The 24,296-nt window shown below is 44.6% G+C and overlaps 2 protein-coding genes across 3 annotated transcripts in view; one reads left to right on the top strand and one right to left on the bottom strand.

Annotated features, from left to right (window-relative positions):
• TBC1D8B (TBC1 domain family member 8B) overlaps positions 1-4,217 on the top strand; it is a 41,435-nt gene extending 37,218 nt beyond the window's left edge. The window contains exon 20 of the mRNA XM_014567181.2: positions 1,162-4,217. Coding sequence (XP_014422667.2) covers positions 1,162-1,557 — 396 coding nt within the window. The 3' untranslated portion in view covers positions 1,558-4,217. The remainder of the gene's footprint in view (positions 1-1,161) is intronic.
• A 15,334-nt stretch (positions 4,218-19,551) lies between these two features.
• RIPPLY1 (ripply transcriptional repressor 1) lies at positions 19,552-23,891 on the bottom strand. 2 transcript variants are annotated; one of them, XM_006194091.2, is made up of 4 exons: positions 22,479-23,891; positions 21,525-21,600; positions 20,899-20,963; positions 19,552-20,343 (listed from the first exon to the last, which is right to left on the bottom strand). In XM_006194091.2, exons 1-4 carry the CDS (start codon positions 22,640-22,642, stop codon positions 20,085-20,087), a joined length of 564 nt encoding a protein of 187 aa, XP_006194153.2. In that variant the 5' UTR covers positions 22,643-23,891; the 3' UTR covers positions 19,552-20,084. The 2 variants fall into 2 exon arrangements, with proteins under 2 accessions (XP_006194153.2, XP_032330645.1); XM_032474754.1 differs by having other exon boundaries at positions 21,546-21,600.
• Between the last annotated feature and the right edge of the window lie 405 nt (positions 23,892-24,296).

Here is a 24,296-nt window from a genome sequence, read left to right as displayed (position 1 = left end):
GTATTTTCAAAGAAAAATCCTGGTTTTCTTGTGAGATTTTTTTTAATGAATGTGGGTGTATCCAGATCTAAAATAAAATAGCTAACATGCTATTATAAAAATAAATAATTTTTGTATTCTCTCTGTAAGTTTCATATGAGCATAAAAGAATGGGAGTAAATTTTTAAATTATTTTCTTCTTTAAACACAAATGCATCTAGAGTTTCAAAACAGGTTTTTAAATTAAATTTTTTAATTAAAATCTTTTGGTGTAGATACTGAGGATTCCCACAACTTTACCAAAATGAGAAATATGAAATAATTTAGTTTTTCTCAATGGGCTAATTTGATAGTTGAGTAAGTACTTTTTTAAAAAATTAATCAACATGATATATTTATTCTAAATTTCTAATAAACAAACAGTACTACAGACTAAGGAAGAAAGATAAATAAAACTTAAAAGTTTGGTACCATATATTTTTATACCTTTTTATTTGCTTTTTATTTATAGATAAACTTTTCTAGTAGGATGATTGGTTTATAGGACTTTTGTGTTGGAATAATTGTTTTTCTTAATTGACAAATAGCTTCTAGAAATATCTAGGGTCAACTAGCAGACAGTCCAGTTTATTTCTCTACTTGGGCTTCACCTTAGCCTTTAAAGAGAAACATGGCCAAATGGGCTCCTTCCTTAGAGCTACCTTGTACTACTAGGTAGGTCCCCAAACATTCTTCCTTAAATTTAAGTCATCCTAATTGTGCTGCCCACTCTATCTTTTTGGGGAGATCAGGGGAACTCATTCCCAATCTGTTCAGTAAGATTGGTTAATGAATGAATGATTTCCATGTAAGGAAATGTGAGACTTTGCCTAGTCAGAAATACCACTTAACATTGAAGGAATGTTGGCAGATATTGTCCAGGAATTATTATATATATAATATATGTATATGATTTTCTATTATTAGGCAGTAAATGAGAAGGCTTAGTGGAATTTCCTTTCATGGTTCATACCCATCTTTCTAGAACCAAGATTTATTTGGGGATTAATCATCAGTTCTTATAACTTCTGTGGTGAAGGTTATACGGTACAAATTCTTAATAGAAGACTATTCACTTCTAAGTTCTCTTTATATTTGCTAAATCTAATATCAAGTGTGATTTTTCTAACTTGTGTCTTCTAGTCACAATTTATCCAGTTTTCAAAGACTCTATATAACTTATTTCATGAGGACCCTGACGAAGAGTCATTGTATCAGGCCATTGCTGTTGTAACCAGCCTTTTGCTCAGGATGGAAGAAGTGGGAAGGAAACTACAAAGCCCTCAGTCATCAGCCAAAGGATTCTCTAGTGCAGTGGGTGCTTCCAGAGGATCCAGTGAGGGACAAACAGAGAGCCACTTGGAGAAAGAGCCCTTCTCTCTCAGGGAAGACCCTCAGTGGTCATTTGCATTTGAACAGATTCTTGCATCTTTGTTGAATGAACCAGCATTGGTAAAGTTTTTTGAGAAACCCATAGATGTAAAAGCCAAACTAGAAAATGCAAAAACCTCTCAACTAAGTTCTAGAACCAAGATGTAAGTCTCTTAACAGGAATTGCCTATTATAGACAAGTTTACCAAGGTTCTTGTAGCTGTCAGCTTGATTCCTGGGAGTAGAGATCAAGGATTTATCTTGTTACCAATGTGTCTGAAGTTTTAAAAAAAAGATACTTGGAAGCACAATGATTCATTCCTTTGTGGTAATATTCAATTTTGATATTCTCTAATACAAATATACTTTTTATATTTCACAAGATGAGCAATATCGGGGAGTATGCTAAATATTGCCACCAGAGGGCACCACCACCCCACTTTTAGTAAGGAAATCACTAGTTTGTGCTGCTTTTTACATATGAATTACTAATGATTTTTGAAAATGTGGTGTTATGTTTGTGTATTAGTGATGCTGACTTGTCATATTGATAAATCCTACTTTCCAAATTGCCCCAGTTCTGTTAGAATGCTTTAGAAAGCAGGCTCTTAGATCTATAGCCTTAATCAATTATCTAGAAGATTGCCATATGGGAATCTCATTTTCAAGTTATCTAACTGAAATAATATTAACTTTTTAAAGTTAATCTCTTTCAGTCTTCTGATAATAAATGGTTTTTCAGTAACTTCTACATTCTCCCTACCTGAGCAGTTCAGAAGCTGCTGACTCACACTTCTAGCTCTGTTACTGATGAAAATAAAGAACTCAAAACTCTGGGCTGATATAAGGAAGAACAATATTGGATTTGGATTGGAGCTGTCTAAAGCCAGCCAGTTCAGAAGGGTTAATGCACAGTACAATTAACTGTGTATAAGATCTCTCATTAGACTGAAAAATTACTTGAAATTCTGAGCACTGCTGTTTGTGGCATTTGTCTAAGAGTACTTGTGACTGCTTTGGTTCTAGTTTCAGATTTGGGATTCTCACCAGTCGTATTTTAAGTTACATTAGAGAGACTGAATGATTGTATCAGTCTGGCAAATTCATAAAGGATACAGGCATACATCGTTTTATCGCACCTTGCTTTATTGCTTTTCACAGATACTAGTTTTATTGAAAACTGAAGGCTCATGGCAACCCTGCATTGAGCAAGTCTATCAGTGCCAATTTTCCAATAGCATTTGCTCACTTTGCATCTGTCACATTTTGTTAATTCTTGCAATGTTGGAAACTTTTTCATTATTATTATATTTGTTACGATGGTCTGTGATCAGTGATCTGTGATGTTACTGTTAGACTCACTGAGGGCTCAGGTGATGTTTAGCACTTTTTAGTAATACAGCAGTTTTAATTAAGGTATGTGCATTGTTTTGTTAAACATAATGGTATTGCCACACTTAATACACTACACTGTAGTGTCAAACGTAATTTTTATATGCCCTGGGAAACCAGAAAATTCATGTGACTCGCTGTATTGCAGTACTCGCTTTTATTGAGGTGATCCAGAACTGAACCTGCAACATCCAAGTTGTGCCTGTACTTGTGTGTAATGATCATTAAGATGATGTATAGAGTTTCCGGCATCTGTCTAAACAGTTGTGATCAATCTGATTTAGATGTCTAATTTCTATATACTTTATGCTGCTTATATTTCAGTCATTACGATGAAAGTTCATTTAGAGATAATGGGCTTTGTTAGCACTTTAAAGAAAACACACACACACTCGTCCAATCTTCTGTGCTGTTTCTGACAAGAGCAATTTATTAATCAGTTGACTTAGGAAATTATGGGAAGAAGCCATCTACTGGAACTTCTTTCTTCAAAAAAAGACTTTGGTTTTAAAGCCTTTTGTCTTTTCAGATTTGAAACAGTGAAAGGGCAGACATCCTTTAGAATGACCCAAGAAGTCTCCGTTTTTGGAAAAGAATTGGTATAGTGAGCCTTTGGCAAGATTCCACCATGAACAGGGCCTAACACAGAGGGCCTCATCAGCACGGAATATTCAAGAATATTTTCAAGAGAGATTTTCAGAGAGATTCAAAAATTTTCAAGTTGACTTTTTGAAAATTTTACAAATTGGGCTTGGCCAAACACTTACTAGTGGTGTCTTTAAAATTATTTTGTCAACCTCATCTTTTCAAGGAAATTACCACTTAAAGAGATAGTTGGTAAATAAGCATCTGTGCCTTTTCTCAGAAATGATTTGCCTGAAACATGTACACATTTTAGAGTGAGCAGTTTATATGTGAACTATCACACATCAGCTATTAAGCAGTGATTGTTCAATTACACTACAGTAGCTCTAAAAACCCAAGGTTCTATGCTTATATACAGAGGCACTATTGCACATACTTTGTTGAATATTTATCAATTGTATTTACAAAAATGATACTTTCTTAAGATCATATGTTAATGTTTGATATGACTTTAAAATCAAAATATTGAAGATTACTTAGTATTGTATTTTAGCCTAGATTAATTAAAATTGAATACCTAAAGAGATTTTTGAGTTGCAGAAAGATTATAAATGCAAGTTAAAGAGACATTTATTTTCTGAGTCTGAAGGAGAAATAAGCTGAACACATAGTTTTGTAGTTGCTACCTTGTTAAGCAAATGAGTTGTTCTTAATATTTAAAATTTTACATAGTTGTGTCACACTGAACCAGTGCATTATACCTTATACATTAAATGTTATGAGGTGGCTTTACTTGTCTTTATAAAAATAAATGTTACAAATCTGTTATAATAAACATGAAAAATGGCTTACTTAAAGATCTTACTATCATTATGATGACATCTTTTTATTTCTACTTAACTCAGTTACCCCTTAAGGACTTCCCTCCTGTGTTAGTTAAGGTTCAGTTGCAGAGAACAGAATTCACCATGATTAGTTTAGGCAGGACAAGATTTATTGCCAGACATAAAGTGGCTTACAGAATTATCAAGAGGACTGACTCTAAATTGAGCTTTTGAGAACAACTTCCAAAGCTATACCACAGAACCAGGCCACCAAGGGAGTTGCTAATTCTTCTGCAATCAGGAAACTGCTGCTTCTACTGCCATGATGAAAAGCCAACACTACAGCTGCTATCTCCAGAAGTACCCTCCACCTGCTATGATTTATACCAGCAAAATAGATGCCAAGTATCCTGCCTCTCAGCACCCACAGTCTAGTGACTATATTGCAGTAGAACAACCAGACATCTTCACAACCACGTTTACCAGCAGAAATGGCATAAGCATAGCCTCCATTTCCCTTCTGCCATTTAAGTCTCATGAGTGTGCATCTGGCTGGCCCATAATATATCCAGAATCCTAGTTGCAAGGGAATCTGGGAAACGTGCTCTTTGCTTTTTAGCCTCTGCAGTACAGGATGGCACGCTGAGAGGCTGGAATGAACACTGAGCAACGTATTTGATTTCTATTGCTCTGCAACAAATGATCACCATTTCAATCATCTCACCCATTCTCTCACCATTTCAATGGGTCAGGACTCTGGGCTCAGCTTAGCTGTGTCCTCTGCTTAGGATCTCACAAGGCTGCAAAACCAGGGTGTCAACTAAGCTGGCTCTCATGTGGAGGCTTAATTGGGAAAGGATCCACTTCGGAGCTCACTTAGGCTGTTGGTAGAATTCATTTCCATATAGTTATAGGTCCTGAGGCCCCACCTTCTTCCAGATAGTCGGCTAATGCCCCCCCCCCCAAGTTCCTAGAGGCTTTGCTAGGCTCCCCGCAACTGCCCTCAGCTTCTTCAGGCTACCCAGCCTTGCCATGTGGGCTTCCCCCAAATGGCCACTTCCTTCATCAATCCAGCAAGGAGAGTCTCTAAAGCAAGCCTACCAGCAGGACAGTGTCTTATATACATTATGTATATATGTATTATGTGTGTGTGTGTGTATATATAATTTCTTATATACATAATATATATTCTACCAGCAGGACAGTGTCTTATAATCTAACAGTGGTGACATATCCCCTTTGCTGTAATCTGTTGGTTAAAGGCAAGTCACAGGTCCCGCCCACTTTCAAGGGGAGAGACTTACACAAGGGCATGAACATCAGGAGGCAGGGATTACAGGTGTGCACAGTAGAGTCTGTCGACCACAAGCACCTACCTATGTATCCACCTCTTTTCCCATGCAGCACCCCCTTCTTCCCATACTTCTATATAACGGCTAATAGTGTTAATAGCATGCTGCTGCCTATCATGACAAATCTCCTTCATACCAACAAAAATGCACAAATCCTCACTCCTAAGGGAAAACCCAAGTTTCTGTTGGTTACTTGAATCAATCGAGGGGGTAATGTCCATTCGTCCATCCTAACTCAGTCTCAATCCCATCTTGATATTCTGTAACATGTGGACTGAAAAAAAGTTAATTATCATCTACTCACCTTATATAAAATTGTAGAGGAAAAGGGCATAAATGGTTTATTTTTTTCTGATTTCTTATTTTTAAAAATTTTTATTGAAGTCCAGTCAGTTTACAATGTGTCAATTTCTGGTGTACAGCATAATGTTTCAGTCATACATATACATACAGATACTGGGTCTCATATTCTTTTCCATTATAGCTTACTACAAGATATTGAATTCTTTGTGTGATACAGAAGAAACTTGTTCTTTATCTATTTTATATATAGTAGTGAGTATCTGCAAATCTCGAATTCCCAATTTATCCCTTCCCACCCTTCCCACCATCTTTCCCCCCTGGTAACCGTAAGTTTGTTTTCTATGTCTGTGAGTCTGTTTCTGTTTTGTAAGTAAGTTCACTTGTGTCTTTACTTTAGATTCCACATATAAGTGATATCATATGGTATTTTTCTTTCTCTTTCTGGCTTACTTCACTTAGAATGATGATCTCCAGGTCCATTCATGCTGCTGCAAATGGCTTTTTTATGGCTGAGTAGTATTCCATTGCATATATATACCACAACTTCTTAATCCAGTCATCTGTCACATAAATCAATTTTATATAATTATGTACCTAAAAGAGAAAGGGAGAAACTATGAGTAGCTACTATAGCCCTCATTTCTTCAACTGGTCATGAGGCCATGAGTGGTGTTTTTTGGGGGGTGGTTATAAATTATCATTCAATAAATTAACTTCTTTTTGGTGTACACATCTGTGAATTTTGAACATGGGTGTATATTCCTCTAACCATCACCACAATTAGAATACAGAACAGTTCCATCACCCAAAAACCTCTCATGCCATCCCTTCACAGTGACACTCTCTCCCCAACCCTAACAACCAATCATCAGTTTTCTGCCCATCATACAAAAGACCAGATGTTTGCTTTCCCAGAATCTCCACCCCTGGTAGCAACATGACCAAGGATTGGTCAATCAGATGTTTCTGCCTGGAATTTCTCAATATATAGCAGAGCAGGAGGGAAAATGGAGAATGCATTCTGGTGGCAGGGGTGGCATCTTCACATCAACACTTTGGTTCTGAAGTAGGACTTAAAAGTACCTTTGGATGCCCAGACTACATCCTCCTTTTTTGGGTGGGAGGAGCTTCATGGATCTGTGAGCCCAACAGTTCAATAAAGTCTTTTTCTGCTTTGCCAGCCAGAATCCATTTCTTTGGCTATCTAAAGTAAGATTGATAACATGTGACACTGGGAGCCCGGCCACAATCCCTCGAGGCAAGGCAAGCAGATTATCCTGGTAGCTATATTCCTAGGCTTACAATCACTGGCAGAAGGGCATTGTATCCTTAATCTCACATTATACTGCAGCTTCCATTTCTGTCATCAGAACTACATCTTTTTCCCCTTCCCAGAAGCACCAAGCAGTAGATTTCCTAGCTTCTAATTCGACTTGTCTTCCTTTGCAGGTAATGTCTTATTCTTTGTGGCTGCTTTTAAGATCTTTGTGTTTCTAGTGTTCTATAGTTTCTTATGATTTATCTAGCTTTAAAAAAAATCCTGTTTGCTATTAATTATTAAATTTTGATTATCACCTATCATTGTCCAAGACCTGCATACTTGGCACAGGTCAGACAGGCAAGTTAAAATGAGGATGTAATAGAAATCACCTCCCACCTCCCATACACACACACATCCTTCAGCTCTTTGGTGGGCATTCATCTCTGTGATTTCCCCTTGGGATACAGTATTGACAGGTACACTGAATTCTACTTGGCCTTTTCTACCATAAATAACCCTTACTGTACTGGTCAGGGAGCAAATGTGATAGATCTGCCAGTTGCTGAGTAATGCTGTTTCAAATGTTCATTCATAAACTAAGAACCGTATAATGCATTTGCAGATCCACTGAACCTAGTGCAAATGGATTCAGGATAAAATTATGTTTCTTAACTCCATAAGCCCTGACTCTGACCAGTGGATGACCGTTGTGTTCTAAATGCTCCCCCCACCCAACCTCCTTGCCACCAGCCCCAGATGAATATGAATTCAGAGTCAGTATCCAATAATTTCTGGAAAGTATGAGTGTTTCCAGTTGCCCAGTGTTGGCTACCCCAGTAAGCAACCACAGGCCCCTCTCACTAGAAGAAGGAAAGAGGAAAGCTAGGAAGAAAGTCTACAACACATGCTTATGGTATTGCTGAGTTCTTCCTCAATGGTACCTGGCTTTCCCTCCCAGGGCCTCTGGGTGTGTGAACTGATTCAGGTCTGCAGACTTAGGTGAGAGGCCATGAATCTCCACCATAGTTACTCAAATTAGATCTTTATTTACCAGACAGAAACGTTTTGGATATACAGACGAAGTAAAGAATTAGTAGACTGCTCATCTAATTCCAGCTAAGGGATCTGAAGAACAATTAGCCATTACCAAACTTCTCTGCGGGTCAAAACATTCAGATAACTTCTCTGGCCATGCTTCCGTCACGCAACCCACGCTCAACCCTGTCTCTGGTCATTGACTGTTGCTGCTTGGTCCCTTCCATTCTAAGATCTCATCGTTCTCATTGAAATGAACAAGTTCCTTTCAGTGGCAGCATCCCTCACCGCTATCTCTGGTCTACTGAAGACTACCACTGTAGCATGTTCCAGGAGTAATAGGGCTCCTCTCATCAATGTATATTTCCATGTCTTGGGGAAGAGAACATCCCCTAGGTCCTATTGGGGGACTTGGTTAGGATGTAGATGAGTGGGTCATGTATCATAAATGTATTCCAATGTTCCTATTTCCTTAAGTCTTTGGAGTACTTCCTCTACATTATACTAAGGATATCTGGCATATCAACTTCATTTAATATGGGCTAACTTTCAGCCTTGACTTCAATCAACCAAGTAAATAGAACCACTTCCAATTGTGCAAGCTAGTAATTGAATCCAGAATCTCTGGTAAGTATTCAGGTGTTGATATATTTAACTCAATCTAAAGTTACATTTTCCATGGTATAGCATCCTCAAAATACATTCCCACACATATTCTCCAAATTTCTGCCATGATAAACTAGCAAAATTTCTCAGTTTCCTCCTTCCAGCTCAGACTTGTATTTGTCTCCTTGGAGCATACTGTGATCTAACTCTAGTTATAGGTCTGGAAGCAAAGAGAGGTAGTAGGGATGGCACATGAGGAAAATTGACATTTCCTTGCAAAGTAACTTTAGGACGTTCAAGCAAAACAGGGCCAGCCTCATCAAACCAGGGATGCTTCCACAGGCAAAGAAGGCTCATTGGTGAAGTACTTAGAGTCATCTGAATTCACCCAAATAGCCTAATTTCTATTCTAGAGGGGCTCACTCTAACCAAATAAATGCTCTTACTTTCACAAAAGTGACCCCTGACAAGGCTGTGAGTTTAATGTATATTGTAATTCAAAAACTCAAAAGGTAAGACTAATTTTCAGCTATGACAGCTCTATGTCAACAAGAGCTAAGAGAATAGAAACTTGTTTTGTTTCTTGAGCTGGGAATTTAAATCTTAAGATTGCCACTTTCTTAAATGTCTAGAGCACAGTTTGAAGTCATCCTACTCCATAGTTCTTGGGTTTATTATTACTGCCAAAATAACCTGTAGGAGCAGCTACTTAGTCCATCAAGCCTTGCCTTCAGTAGGCACGTCATTGTAGATGCACACCAGTAAGAATTCGGTTGGTTTGCCATTATGTGTCATCAACAACCAGCATCTCATCTTCAAATATTAACAGACTTATCACTGCTTTCAAATCTAATCAGGCTATCTAATCGATTCCAGTTTCCCATTTTCTTGAAACACTATCACCTCTGAGCACTTGTGGTAGGTACTACATCCTTCATTGGTCAGGGTTCAGTTTCAGAGGACAGAAGCCACTCAAGTTAGTCTAAGGAGGAAGCAATTTATTACAGAGTATCAAATGGTGTGTAGAATTGTTCAGGAGGGCTGAAGAAACATGCTGTGTTGAGCTTTCAAGAATGATTCTCAAGGCTACACAAAACCAAGACATCAAAGAGCATTGCTGTATCTCCATATAGTCAAGAAATTTCTGGCTCTGGAACCTTGTTACTATTACCACAATCTGGAAGCCATTACTACCGCTACCAGCTGCAGAAACATGCCACATACAGTTCAACTTGCACCAGCAAAAATAGGTGCCACATGCACTGCCTGCTGACTCCCGCGTAGTTAATGACTGGCCCCTGGGACCTCTGTTAACCCTCCCAGAAAATAACTACACATCTCAACTCCTGTGTTTGGTGGCAGAAATGAAGCCAAAGCCATGTTACACCTTTCCAATCTCATGCTTGTGCATCTGATCAGCTGAACCTAAATCATATTCAGAATCTCAGCTGCAAGGAATTCTGGAAAACGTGTGTGTGTCTGTGTGTGTGTGTACTTTCTAGCAACTACATTACATGATGACACCTTAGTATGAAGGTGGAATGGAGTTGAACACCAAGCCACCATATCTACCCTAGCCCTCATCAAAGATTTAGTATATTTGGCTTGCACCCCAATTCCAGGATCACAGGAAACTCAGAGTTCTTTCTGTGATTTTGTCTCTATTGTCTTGTGTGTCTCTGAAATTTTTCTCTGTTTCTAAATGCACAACAGGCTTTCTGGTGCCTCTAATCAGAACCTGGCCCCAAACCCCACCCCGCTCAACATCTTCTAAAATTAATCAAAACCCAAAAAGCATATGATGATTTTTTTATTCTTCCTCAAGATTTGTGAGGTTATAGGAGAGAAAGGCCATATCAAGGAGCACATGGACATCTGCCATGTCACTGGCCCCAGGACTTTTCCTAACTTTTTCTTGAAGCTGATCACTCAAGTTCACGTCCTTCCACAAGTCCACACTCTCCATATATTATTCTCCATGTGATACTTTTAATAATTCTATTTTCATTCCCATGACTCTGGTTTTATTTTACTTTTTATGTTTCAGCAAACTTTTTAGTCAGTTGGGATTTCTCCTACTATTTTTAGTGTTGTTCTTGTGCCTGTGGTCATTCTTTTATAGATTATTTGCAAATTTTCCCACCATTTTGGAGAATTTAAAAAGAATTTCTGGTATCTTTTTGGAATTTAAATAGTGTGAGTCCTTAAAGTGGTTTCTAGTGGGGTGGGGGGAATCCATTTTCCTAACATGCTGAGTACATTCAGAGTGGCATAATATGTTCATTTTACTCAAATGCACGGGCAGCCTAGGTATGGAGAAATAGCATGAACAAAGGATTTTGTAAGCCACTGCCAGTGGCAACTACCAAAATTCACCACTCCTATCAATTCAAGCAAAGCTACTGCTCCCATATCCACAATTTTGTGTACCAAGCCTCTTGGACAGCTTCTCCAAGTAATTAGGAATGGAGTATCCAGGAAAGTTGGGCAGACAAAAAAGTGGAAATATTTCAGTTCCCTCAAGGAATGAAGCCACGAGCCTCAGCTCCTCTAGTAATTTACCTGAACAGCTTTTATGCCAGGTCTCCAAGGTTTTCTCCCAGAAATTTCAGGGGCTTGTGCCTGCATTTCGAAAGGCAGGCTATTCTACTGAGGTTCCTCTCACAGTGCTTATTAAAATCCAAATGTATATAACATTTTACAATTTTCAGAGTGGTTTCATCATTTAACTACCCACTCAAACCTCATTTCCAACAAACCTAAGAGGTTGACAGGCTAAGGACTATCCCCATTTTCAAGATGAGGAAATGAAATCAGTTGTCCGACATATTACAGACAATAAATGACAGAACCTGAACAAGTACCTGAGTGAAGTCTCGTGATTCCAGTCCCCTTTCCTTCCCACAACACTGCCCTCACCCCAGAAAATATTCACTATTAATAAAATCTGATAGTTTACAAAGAATGGATTTTTATTTTAAACCTTTCTTACCTATGGAAATTGTCATTGATTTTCCAAAAGCGGTTTGATAATTAAACAAAGTCCCATGGATCTGTTTGAGCAGGGGAAATGTTCCATTAGCCCAAGGCAAAACTCCCAGGGTCACAGTTTCACAACATAATCCCGTCACTTCTGGGTGTCCGTGAAAGAGATACACACAACTAGAAGCTCAATATGAAATTTGAGTTAAAATTGAATTTGCCTTCCCACCCCGACCCGAGATCCTCAGAGATCAGGGGAAGGTGAGGGAATTGAACAAATACACCCTCTCTGTCCAGCGTAGACATAGGCTGGGATGAGACTCTGACCCTGGGCAAACCTTCTTAGGTATTGTGGGTTCAAGGGGGTCTTCTCATGCCTGAATCCCACTCTTCCCCCTTCTTCTCTCCCAGGCTTTCCACTGAGAAAGCTATATTCACAGGGAGCGATTAGAACAGCAAGCAAGTGTCATTAACAACAGCTTGATTCGAGAACGCAGCATATGCTTGGTAACCCCTCTTCCCCTCTTTCTATCTTTCTGTTGTCGGGTTCTCTGGTTTGACAAATGGATTGGAAAATGCAATTTAAGCTACTCCTTTCCCGCTGAATCTGAGATGCTAAGGTCTTCAGAACAAATGCAGCCTGACCTAATCATCCGGAGTCGGTAAAAACAACATACAGTCACTGATGTATGGTGCTTTTCACCATGATGACCCTGCTCGGTGGCAAGATGTAGCCTAGTAATTCATCTCAGACCAATCAGATTAGCAATTCATGTGCCATAAAGTCTCAGAAAGAGGTTTATCAAACACCAGAATTGTAGGTGATAGAATTTGCTCTTCACCAGGGACCGAGGCTGAAGCACGGAGAGAGGGTTAAAAATGTTCTCCTTCCCTCACATTAGAGAGCGTGTACTTGCTGCTACACCACATATGTCTGCTGGGGAGGAGTTGATTTCCAGGCTGGCTCCCTCTCGCGTTGCCATGGTGATGACAGAGTGAAGAGCGGGTAACAGCAGAAAGAGAAATTCAGTGACACCCAGAGATCCTGTACTCCAGGGGGAAGTAACATGATTCCTCTTGCGGCAGAACCAAGCTTGCCAGGGTTTCTGTGTAACATAGGGCCTGAGGAGGCGGTCTGTGGGCTCAGTGATTTGTTATCTCAGCAGGGTTCATGCAGTTGCCAGTGTGTCAGAATGGGAGGAGCCCAGCCTCTGGTACTGACACCCAAGCCTGCATTCTCTCCCCACCATAGTCACGTCAAGGGACCCTGAGAACTATTATCATACTGCTTCCCTTTGTGCCTGCAAACAGGTGCTGCTGTCAGGACCCACATGGATGACACACATCAACACCTCCCAATCTTCATCCTGACTCAGGGCAGAGTTGCCCTTTTGAGTCCTTGACAGCTCCGTCCAACATGAGCAGAATGGCTAAATCAAGTTGGCTGTGAGTACGGGACAGCAGTTAATTTCTCAGCAGTGCCTGCAGCTTGGCTGGGGAGATAATGTTCATCTCTCCTCAAACCTGTCATCTGACATTTCATTCTTGGCATGTGTTGGAGATGTGGCTGTCTTGGGTCACCGGTCCTAGTCACTTGCTGTCATTTCTTTGAGGAAAAGAACACAGTTTGACAGTTTACAAGGGAGACAGCCTTGGCCCCGGTAGAAGCAGGAAACCCACTGTCAGAGTGCAGTGATGTGACTTCCAAACAACAAGCCGCATCCTGCGTTATAGGTGCTTCATGTTCCGCCAGAGCTCAGGGCCCTGGATGATTGCTAGGGCCGGTAGGAAGGCAATGGACTCAACACAAGATTCTGGGATCTAGTCTTGACTCCTGTACTGACTTGCCGTGCAACCTTCAGCAAGTGACTTCTCTTCCCATCATCTTCAATTTCCTCACTGAAAAATGGGACTATCTCCTGGGGAGTAATGAGAGATTCAAATGCGATCACAGAGGTCAGGCTGCTCTGAAGCACAGAAAGAGCCCAGCACATGTGCAAAGCAAGCTTACTAACATTCACAGGCCAGTGAAGGACAAGGATGTGCAGTCCAAGACTCTTGAAACTATGCATGGAGAAAAGCCAGTGTCTCGCCCACAAGCCTTAGGTGTATTGACAGTGCCTTCCTTGAGGCAAGACAGTGGGCTTGGGGACCCCAGGGACCTCAGAGAGCTAGATAGTGAAGTTACAGGGAGTCAAAGATGTAACTACTAAAATGATAGCTTGTGTAAAAAAAGGAAAATGATTATATACTATATGCACACATATGTATACGCGTGTGCACACACACTACACACACATTTTTATCTCACATCTGTAATGTGCCAAGGACTCTGCTAAGTCCTTGACATGTATTATCTCATTTAATCCTAGCAATTATCCTGTGAAATTACTATTACTACCATCCCTATCTTATAGATGGAGAAACCGAGGCTTAGAGACTATTTTGCCCACCATCACTTAGCTAGCAAAGACCCAGTATTTGAAACCCAGGTCGAGTCTGACTCCAGAGCCTGTCCCCATAACTGCCTGGCACTAAGTTGCTGGCCATAGAATCCTCTGGGCGTGCGGGTCTCCCCATCCTGTGCCTATTTCAGAGCTCAGCCACCAGGGGGCGCTGCCTGCCCTACCGTTAACGGACACCAGTTGAATTGCTAGGGGACGTGGGAGCTGGCTGTTCTCGCCCAGGGCTGGAAGACTTCTGGAAGAACCCAGACCCTGACTCCAGGTTGCTCTTGGCTTTTCCCTCAATCCCTTTTAATTCATACTTGGCCCCAGTCCCCAGGTGTCCCCCATGGTGGGGCTAGAAGTGCCTTTGCATGACAGTTTAAGGGCTTTTCTTCCATGCAGGCCACGGGACAGCAGGCAAGCTGCCCTGCTGTGACAGGACTCTCAGTGGGAAGGAGTGGAGGGTGGGAGGAGCCGAGTGGTTAAGAGCCGGGACTCTCTCCCCCAGCTGCCCCACTTCCTGACTGTGCCTTCACCTCTCAGAGCCCGTTTCCCATCTGTAACATGAGGACAGCACTCCCCCCAGTCCTGGGGTTTGCTGAGCCTTGTTCGGGATAGAGTGTGTGTGGTGCTGAGCTCAGTGCCTGGTGCATCTCAGGAGAGTTGGATAATTGGTAGTTCCTCCCTCTGGGTCCAGACTGTCCAGCCAGAAGGAAGCTTGCCCAGCCAGGGCTAGTCCACTCAGAGGCGGCACAGCGCTGAGGGGTGGGAACAGAAGTCCCTCATCGGCCCCTGGCCACTGCTAGGCCAGGACCCCAAAGAGCCCAGGCTCTGTGAGAGGTTGCCACTGCCCGGCAGGAGGCCCCCAAACGGCCCTCCCTTGTGACACCCTTCAGCAGTCCTGAGCTCTCCTTGGCCTGGGGGGTCTCTCTAGCCAGCTGGAACTGAAACCTTTTCTCCCTCACCATCCCACAGATTTCATCCTTCACCGAGCCCTGTGGATTCCACCTCCTGGAAGCCCTGGGGCTCTGCTATGAGACAGACAGGAATTCCAGTCCTGCTACTTATCACTGGCGTAACCTGGGGCAAATGCTGTCACCTCTCAAATGTTGGCTCAGCCATTGATTCTTTGTCTGACCTTGAGCTGATTCCTTCACCTCTCTGAACCTCAGTTTGCTCATTTATAAAATGGGGATAACAATACTACTTATGTCTCAGGCTTGTTGTGAGGATTAAACAATACATGTAAAGTGCCTGGTGGGTAGAAGGCGCTACGAATTACCAGCTGGGTAATTTAGAGCAAGTTAAAAAAAAAACACTCTAAGCTTTAGTTTCCCTAGTTTTACCTGTCCCTCAGGGTTGTCATACTAAAGCAGTTAATCCAGGCAAGGTTTGTAGCCATGCACCCAGTCTGTAGTCAGGACTCAAACACTGTCAGCTGTTGTAACTGTCACCCTCCCAGCCACCCTGCTGCCTTGACCCTTCTGGACAGGAAAGTCCCCCTCGTTCAGCTCAGTGGGTGTTACCACCTCCTACCCACCCACCCCCCCAACTGTGCCTGTGTGGTTATCCGGTGGGGACTTTGTCTCCACGCCTCAGTCTCCCGTTGTAAAATAAGTGGCCTGTGCTCAGGGTTCTGACCTGTCCGGGGCCTGGTCTTGGTAACTGAGTCTTACCCCCGGCTGGGCAGGCTCATAGCAACCTCCAGACCAGCACACAAACCCAGGGACAAAAGCCTTCCTAACTCTTTGTTTTCCTCATTCATAAATGGGCATAATAACTGTGTCTCTCCCCGAGGATGGCTGCGATCACAGTACCAGAGGAGCTCGTGGATGTAACCTGAGTAGCAAGTGCCTGGCTGAGTGCGCTGCTACCGCTTCCTGAGGACTCCCTCTTGGCCAGGTTTTCTACCTGGGTTTATGTGCTTGCGTAGAGGTTGCTACAAGCCTCGCGAGCTGGGGAGTAAACCAAAGACCTAGTAACCGACACCAGGCCCCCGACAGGTCCAAACAGTGAACTCAGGCCACCTAACAGCTTGGACTGGGAGGAGGACTGGCCACCATTTTACAACAGGGGCCAGGGGCGGAGAGGAGACAAAATGCCCAGTAGACAACACACAGGTACAGTTGGGGGAGAGGGGGATTGGTAACACTCACTGGGGTGGGGGAGGGGGCTTTCCTTGCCCAGAGACTGAGGAGCAAATAGGCAACTCTTTCAATGAGCGTGTGTGTGTGTGTGTGTGTGTGTGTCTGTCTGTCTGTCTGTCTGTCTGTCTGTGATACAATAAAGGACGACAGAGATGGTAGGTAGAGGGCTGAGAGCAGAGGGCTGACCTTGACACCGGAAGGGAGTGGATTGATAGAATCAGCAGTGGCAGATATGGGATTGGAACCCAGGTACATCTGCCTCCAAAGCCCATGCTCTTAATCATTACAATGTTAATGCCCGGCACAGAGCAGGTGCTTAATAAAAATTTGTTTAATGAAGGAATTCACACTGCCACTTCTTTCTGGGACTGCTTCTCTCTCCATCTCTACCTGAGCTCATCCTTCAAGGTCCAGCTTTCAAATGAAGCCTCACACTCAACCGATGTGCCCTCTCTGTGTTGTTACGGTTGTGAGGGAAACGGGAGGCATCAGTGTGGGGGTAAGGACGCAGGGAGCACGAGGAGGGGCCAGCTGGTGTGGAGCCAGAGGAAGGACGTGGAGTTTTGCAGATTTTTGCCCCTGAGTTTGTGTGCCAGATTTGAAGTTGCTACAAGTACTGGGTACGCCCATAACAAAGTAACTCACACTGGGCTCTGATTAGTCAGAACAGTGAACTCCAATCACTTAGCAACCATGTGTGGGACGAGGACTGGAAGCCATGTCAGGGCAGGGGCCGGGGAGGGAAGTGACACAAAATGGCTGCCACTGACCAACTGCACATGCGCAGTAAGAGGGAGGTAGGGGGATGTGAGAGGAGCTCGTTCTGAGTTAAGAATTACTGCTCCAAAGGTTTTAGGGTTTTTAAGCCACTGGGGATTTAGGGATTTGTAATTCTATGCTATATAATACCCTAAAACCAAGGATATTGGGATTCCAGGGATTTTAAACCCCTACTACCTACGGTACAAAGACTCGAGCAATTTTTGTGCTATGAAATGCTGGGAGCTTAGGACCCAAAACAAGGATTTTAAACGGAACACTGAACATGTTAAAATACTAATCACCCTTCGACTTCAAATCAATCTTTGTTTAACCCTTGGGATAGTGGTTTTCAAATAATCTTCCCCACAATCTAGGGATCTCTGAAGGTGCCTCCCAGAAAGAGGGTGGAGAGGATTCATTTACAAGAGAGGAGACACCAAAGTAGAAATCCTGCATTTCCCATTGTGGTTCCCACCAGGGCAGATCCATCTTTATTTGGTTTGTTGAGCTTCTGCATTCAATTCAGAAGAAAGGTGTTCCTGCTAAAGCACACAGAAAAATAAGTTTTGAAACCTCTCTCCTGGGAAAAAAGGACCGGAAACTTGTGAAAGTGAGCCTGAAAGCCACATTTGACCTCTGTTTCTTTACTTGTTTATTTAAGGAGGGACAAACACTGCAAAGGTGCTTTGACTGGTAAACTATCAGATGGTGCCAGAGATCAGGTGGAGATGACTGACAAATCCGTGGTGAGTTGAATAAACTAGTCATTAGCTGACTCTAGTCTGTTAGCTCATTTCTGCTATAAAATTCATAATAACCACTACTACAAATATGATTTCTGTCAACACTACCACTGATTGTGTGCTTTTACTATGTGCCAGGAATTGTGCTAAGTATTTTACATATTAGCTCACTGAGTCCTTACAACAACCCCGAGAGGGAGTATCATTACTTTCTCCGATTTACAGATGAGGAGACTGAGGCTCAGAGTGGATAAGTAACTTGCCCAAGGTCATACAGCTAGCACCTGGTAAATTCCACTTAACATACAAGCAGAAACAGAATGGATGACAGGAATTAAAGTGACCAAAGGTCAACTGCCTGGCATCCTTAATTAAGGAAAAAAGTTAAATTTTGACCAATATATGGCACCAGTGGGTGATTTTGGCGGTCTGCTCAAGGCTGTGTTCCATTCAAGGAAGTCCCAGCCAGGGCTCAGAACTATCTTATATTGAGAGAGGAGAGAAAGATGGCCAGCATTTTACTCCTGAATCAGATCATGTTACCCCCTCCTGTCTGTAGCTCAGCAAGGATGTGGGAAGCCAGGAAGTGAGGGGACAGAGGTGGTTCTACCAAGAACTGCTTTTGGAAGACCTGCTAATCTCTTTCCTTCAGCAATTCCTGAGCCCCTCCCTTGTGCCAGGCAGGGTGCTGTGCAAAGAAGCCACACGGAGATATCAAACACAGCCCCATCTGGCTGTCCAGGAAGACCGACAGGTGCTATGGTCGAGGAGGTACTGAATGTATTGGGGCGCCCAGCCTGGGCTTTTGGGTCTGGGGAGCCTTCTCACAGGAGAGGTGGCTGAGCTAATCCTATTGGATGCCTGGGAGTTTATCAGACATACAAAAGTGGAAAAGCATTCTGGACAGAGGATTAAAGCCACAGAAACATTAGAAAGCGTGAAACATTCAAGGACACACAGCATTGGCTTCAGCTGTTGAGAGATGAATCTGAAGAGACAGGCGAGAACCAGGCAATTGGAACCAGGCCTTGCATATCAAGTTGAGCACTTGGTTTGTGAATGGATGAGTAGAGAAGCTATAGCTTCTCAAGCGGACCTGTGATTAAAACAAAAAAAAGTCCAACTGTTGATGAGGCAATGAAGAACCACAGCAGGGCTTTGAGCAGGGGCACAACATGGTGTGATCTGGTGGCCAATGTGGAGGAGGAATTGAAAGGGAACATGCCGGATGGAGGCAAGAAAATGAGGTGGAGAGTGATTGGGACAGGGGTAGCTGAGGGCCTGAGCTGCAGCAGAGACAAAGGGAACTGACAAGATAAACTTGACAGGAATGGTAGCCTCCCAAGCTCCCTCCCCACATACACACACTCATCTCCAAGGCTCGACTGACGCTGCACCTCTCACCTTCCCCCACTCCCAGCCCTACTTCCAACTTTTAAGCTGCCCTCTGGGGGCCTTTTTGTTCCCTTTCCAAGCTGTCTTTCAGTTTTAATCAAGCCTGATTTCACACGTTGACCAAGAGAGCCTGGCCCTCCGTTGGGCCTCCAGTTGTACAGTCCCATGGAGAAAGATCTGTGAACCGACCTCAGAGCAGTAAATTGGCCTTGAGCTGGTCTCTGACCCTCTGCCTGTGGGTTCACAACATGGGCAGAGTTCAGTTAAGAAATCAGTACAGTTCCAGGAAAAAGGTAAACATCATCTAGTTTATTTTTCTCCTGATTCATCTCATGCCAACACACAGACCCCAGTAGATAACAGGCAAGAAGGGGGAGGTCCCCAAAGAAAGCTGATTCTCTAGATGGCCCCTTCCCTTCCTGCCAGGTCCATCAGAAAGGCACCCCAGCTGTGCCTGGGTCAGGTGTTGGTATTGTATCCCTGGAGGTGAAGCCAAAAGTCAGGCATTCCACTGGGAGACAGGACTGGGTGACCACCTGCAAGGCTGGGGAGTCAAAGAGCCCTGAGGAGTGACAGTTCCCCTCCTCATGCACATGCCCTGTCTTGATCTGCTTCCTGGGGGCTTCATAAAGCAAGTCTTCCTTCCCCTAGAGTTCCTAGGACCCTCTCACTGTCAACATAACAGCAACCCAATGAGATGCTGGAGGCCCCGGGCTCACAGGCCAGTTGGGTATAGCCCAGGTGAGCTCGTGACCTGGGGACCCAACTTTCAATCCAGAGACCCGTGCCTGGAGATTCCTGGCTAATTGATGCCCTGGAGCCTTGCTAGGCATGCTGAACCCCAGTCAGACTCTCACCGGCTCAGATGGGACAGGTCTGGGGCAGGAAAGGAGGAGGAGCCGTGGCCATCTGTGGAGCTGACCCTGGTACCTTCACACCCCCTTCTGGCCCCTTTTCATCTGCCTCATCTTCTTTGTCCTCCTCTTCCTCCTCTTCTTCCTCTTTTTCACTGTCTGGGTCCTCATAGAGGTTGATGGTCGCCTGAACAGGGAAGTTCTGTAGTAAAATCTCCCCATCACTGTACAGGTAGTCAAAGGAGCGGGATTTAGGCCAGAAGAGCCTGTGGACGGAAAAGAAACATGGCCCCTAACTTAGACAGGGCTCATATGTGCAGAAGGGTCCATAGGGCCAAGAAGGAAGCCAGCCCCTAAACTCCATCTACCTGCAGTAATGAGGGGAGAGGGAAAGGAAGAAAGAGAGCTTTGTAACAGAACTTTTGGGATTGCTACAGAATGGCTGCAGGCAGGAAAGTGATGTCTGGTGGGCCTAGAGCTGTGGAGAGCCCCATCCCCAGCATGTATCCATCCTGACACACATCCTGCCCCACTACCTCAGAAAGCCTCCAGCCAAGAATTCTCTAGCCCTGTGTCCTCCATCTCTGACTAAGGTTTTCTTCACTGATCCCTCCCATAGGGGCTCATTCTTAGGGTCATTGCCAGTGACTCTGGGGAGGCAACCTTGGCCAAGTCCCTTAATTTCTTTGAGCTTTATTTTCCTGGTCTATGAAATAGTGATCATAGCAGTGCCTCCCTCCTCCTGCTTCACATGGCTGTTGTGAGAAATTAAAGAGCTAATGGAGCTACGTCAAATTCTTAGCTTGGTGCCAGAAGCTTACCTGACGGGGTGATGGAACTCGGAGTCAGCCTTGGTGACCTTGGCACCTGTTGCCCCACCAGTGGCCTGTCCAAAGCAAAAGCTAGCATGTGGCCCAAAGTACATGGCCAGATCACTGCCTCTCCCATATCAGGGGCCAGGAAACTGTAGGTAAGATGATGTGGAAGAGACCTTAGACATCTCTGGGGTCCAGCCCCCGCCTCCTCAACAAGGTGGTCTGTCCTGGTTCTGGTTGAAAAACAAGTGGACAGAGTCTGGGGTGTTGTTTGCTCTCCTGTCCCTGTTCTAACACCTGTTTGGAGACCATCCAGGGGACACAGTTCTACCGGAGCAGCAAATATGCAGGGGTGGGTGGGGGTGGAGAAAGAGCCCTGGGGCTGGGTGCCTGCATCCCTCCCCCACTCTGAGCCTCAGTCTCTTCATCTTCCCAGTTGCCCCAGAAACCTCATCTCTGCCTTACTCCTAGAGCTGTTGTGGGAATCACATGTGGGTGAGGCTGGGAATGGGGCTTTCTTGGGTGGGCAGACCTGGATGGAAGTCAGGGGCTCTCTGGGAAGGGGCCCGGTCAGCGTGAATGCACTCAGCTGTGTGCGCGCGCGAACACATCGAACAAGGGCTCAACCTCACCAAACCCACCGATTTCCTCACCTGCCTTGGGAGGTCGTTTGTAGAGGTCAGCCAGGGCCTCCAAAGACAAGCTCCTCTAGGACAGAGAGGAGAGATCAGTTGGTGGAGAAAAGAAGAGACTGGAACGCGGGCTCCCTGAGATAACAAAGGAGGCCAGCAAAAAACTTGGCTCAGATTCCACCTCCCCCAGGAAGCCTTTCTTTCCTAAGGACCCTGAGGCCAGGTCAGGACAGATGCCTCTCCCCCGTCTCCACTTCAACAGTGTTATCACACTCTTTGGTGATTGTCTGTTTACTTGTCTTAGAGCTTCTTAAGGGTAGATTGATGTTCCATCATATCTAAATCCCCAACACCTAGCTTAATGCCTGGTACACAGTAGGTGTTTCAGTAAATGTTTGTTGACTGTTACACAAAAGAGGGTCAGGTGGAAAATATCTCTCCAAGAAGTAGAGCTCACAGTTCTACCCTCTTCCTGGGCTGGGGAGAGGGGCCAGAAATATTCCTAGGTTCACTGCTTCCCCACTAGACTTCCAGAGGTAGGAAAAAAGCAAATGAAAATCTTATGGTGTGGTCAGGAAAGACAGTCTCCCAGTCACAGGCCTCCTGGGACTTTGGCACTCTTTCCCTGCTCTGCAGTCTAGGTAACATTCAACCCAGGTTTTGTGGCAATCTTCCCTCAGCCCCACTGGGGACTGGACAACTTGGCCCACAAGTCAACTTTGGTGGAGACCACTGTCCCCAAGTCCCCTCCTGCTAGCCAGAGGGATTAGCGAGGTGAAAAGTCGTTTGAGATATCCCAGTCCGAGGGGTGGAGGGGACACCCTGAGGGCTACAAGGCCTTTGCCTTTTCCCTTCACAGAGAACAGGGGTGCCCCGGACATCTCATTTCCCTTTGCCCCCCCAGGAACCCCACTAAGCCTGAGTTCAAGTTGCCAAAGGCCAAGTTCCACTTACCTTTCACTCCCATCTACTTCTTGCCCAGAGGAGAGAAGGGGCGATGGGCTTCCCAGGCCGAGGAGTGCCAGGGGGTCCTGCACTGGGGCTGGAGCCGCGGCCAGGGTCGGGGCTGGGGTGGCAGCGGCCACGGGAGCAGTGGGGTCCATCCTTAGTGTGTGCATGTCACGGCCAAGCAGAATGTGGGGGCTCCTACTTCTCAGAACCGCCCGCACTCTTTTGGCCTTTCCTGGGAGACCCTTTTTAAGGCCTGCCTGGACTAATAAATTATTCAGGGAAGAGCAGGAATGGGATACCTGGGGCAGGGGGTTGGGGGATGGAGATTTAGGAAAAGGGCTCAGGGGAGAGAGCTGTGTTCCTGGGTGTGAAATCTCTCCCAGTTGAATAAACAGAGAGTCAGTGGGGGGTGAGGGGTTTTCTTTACCTCCAAGTCAGAAAGGAAAACACAAAAGGGGCAAATCACACACCATTTGTGCGAATTCCCCAAGGCAGTGGCAGCACCAGACAGGGGGAAGGAGGGAAGCTGGCTGGAAACTGCATCAAGTTATCAGGCACAGAGGGCTGAGTAGACTGGCCCTTAGCAAAAGCCGGTCCCAGCGAGAAAGGACAGCTGACTCGGCTAAGGCGAGTGAGGGATTCGCAGGTTATTTCAGCTCCAACCTCAAAGAGATTTGCCAGGTGGACCTGATACAAGGTGACTGCCATGAGGATACCACCCGCGTTAGAGGAGAGAAAAAGGAGGTTCTGGGTGGGGCACGTCCAGTTGCCTGTGGGGTGAACCTCAGGTCTTCTTTCCACACCCTCCCCTTTACTGGTCAGTTCGTTTGCAGAAGGGCCTGAATCTCCTCTCCAGCCTCAGCAGGAAGGGGTCCGGTAAAGGAACCCAGGCATCATTTCCAGGGTTTCCGGGTACGATGCCAGATCTCAGAGCTCAGTTTCCAGTCTGGGATCCAGGGTGCCGGGGGGGAGGCAGAGCCTGGCCCAGCTGCGAAGGCACCGCAGGACCATCTCTGGCCCCAGGGCCTCGGTTCCCTCACGTGTGAGAGGAGGATGCGAGCCCAGTGGTCCCAAGGGACACAGTCAGCCTGCACACTGTGACGGGGCTGGGCCGATGCGCACTGACCGCGGACGAGCTCAGTGGCTGAGGCACAGTCCTCGGCCTCAGCCAGTCTTCGGGTCCTTTGCCAAAAGGCTTCCAGTTACAACTACTGGCAAGTTCCTTATGCTTTAGAGGTCCTGAAAATATGCCTCTTGACCTCTGTGTTGAGTACCAGCACAGATTTATTTAGCTTCTTGGATATTCATCACAGCCAAGTGTGTAATCGTCAAAAATTAGAAACCACCTCAATGTCCAATCATAGGAAACCAGTTATTAATTAGGGTAAGTCCTTGCAGCCGAATCCTAAGCAGGCATTCACAATCATGTTCCAGGAAGCATGATTATCAACGCAGAAAGGTTAAAAGATCAGATGCTAGAACAGTGTGAATAACTGGATTCAAGGACTTCTTTTGTCTATTCACCTACCGCCTACCTACACCCCACTTCAAATTCCACCTCCTCTGAGTTCTTTGTAGGAAAGGAAAATTGGAAACAACCCAAATGTCTCACTTCAGAACGCTGGCTAAATAAATCATTGAACGGTTCTACAATTTCATATTAAAATTGGCTTGGTAGAAGACTAGGGGAAAAGGTAATATATTGAAGCGTGAAAAAAAAAAAAAAGAAAAAGAAGCCTGTGCACTATAACTTGGAGGTTGATCCTATTTTGGTCAGGAAAAAAAGGTGTAGAATATACAGTATGCAGAAAAAACAGACTT

The sequence above is a fragment of the Camelus ferus genome, chromosome X, assembly GCF_009834535.1.
Source record: "Camelus ferus isolate YT-003-E chromosome X, BCGSAC_Cfer_1.0, whole genome shotgun sequence".
Lineage (NCBI taxonomy): Eukaryota > Metazoa > Chordata > Mammalia > Artiodactyla > Camelidae > Camelus > Camelus ferus.
This window is presented reverse-complemented; position numbering and strand designations above follow the sequence as displayed.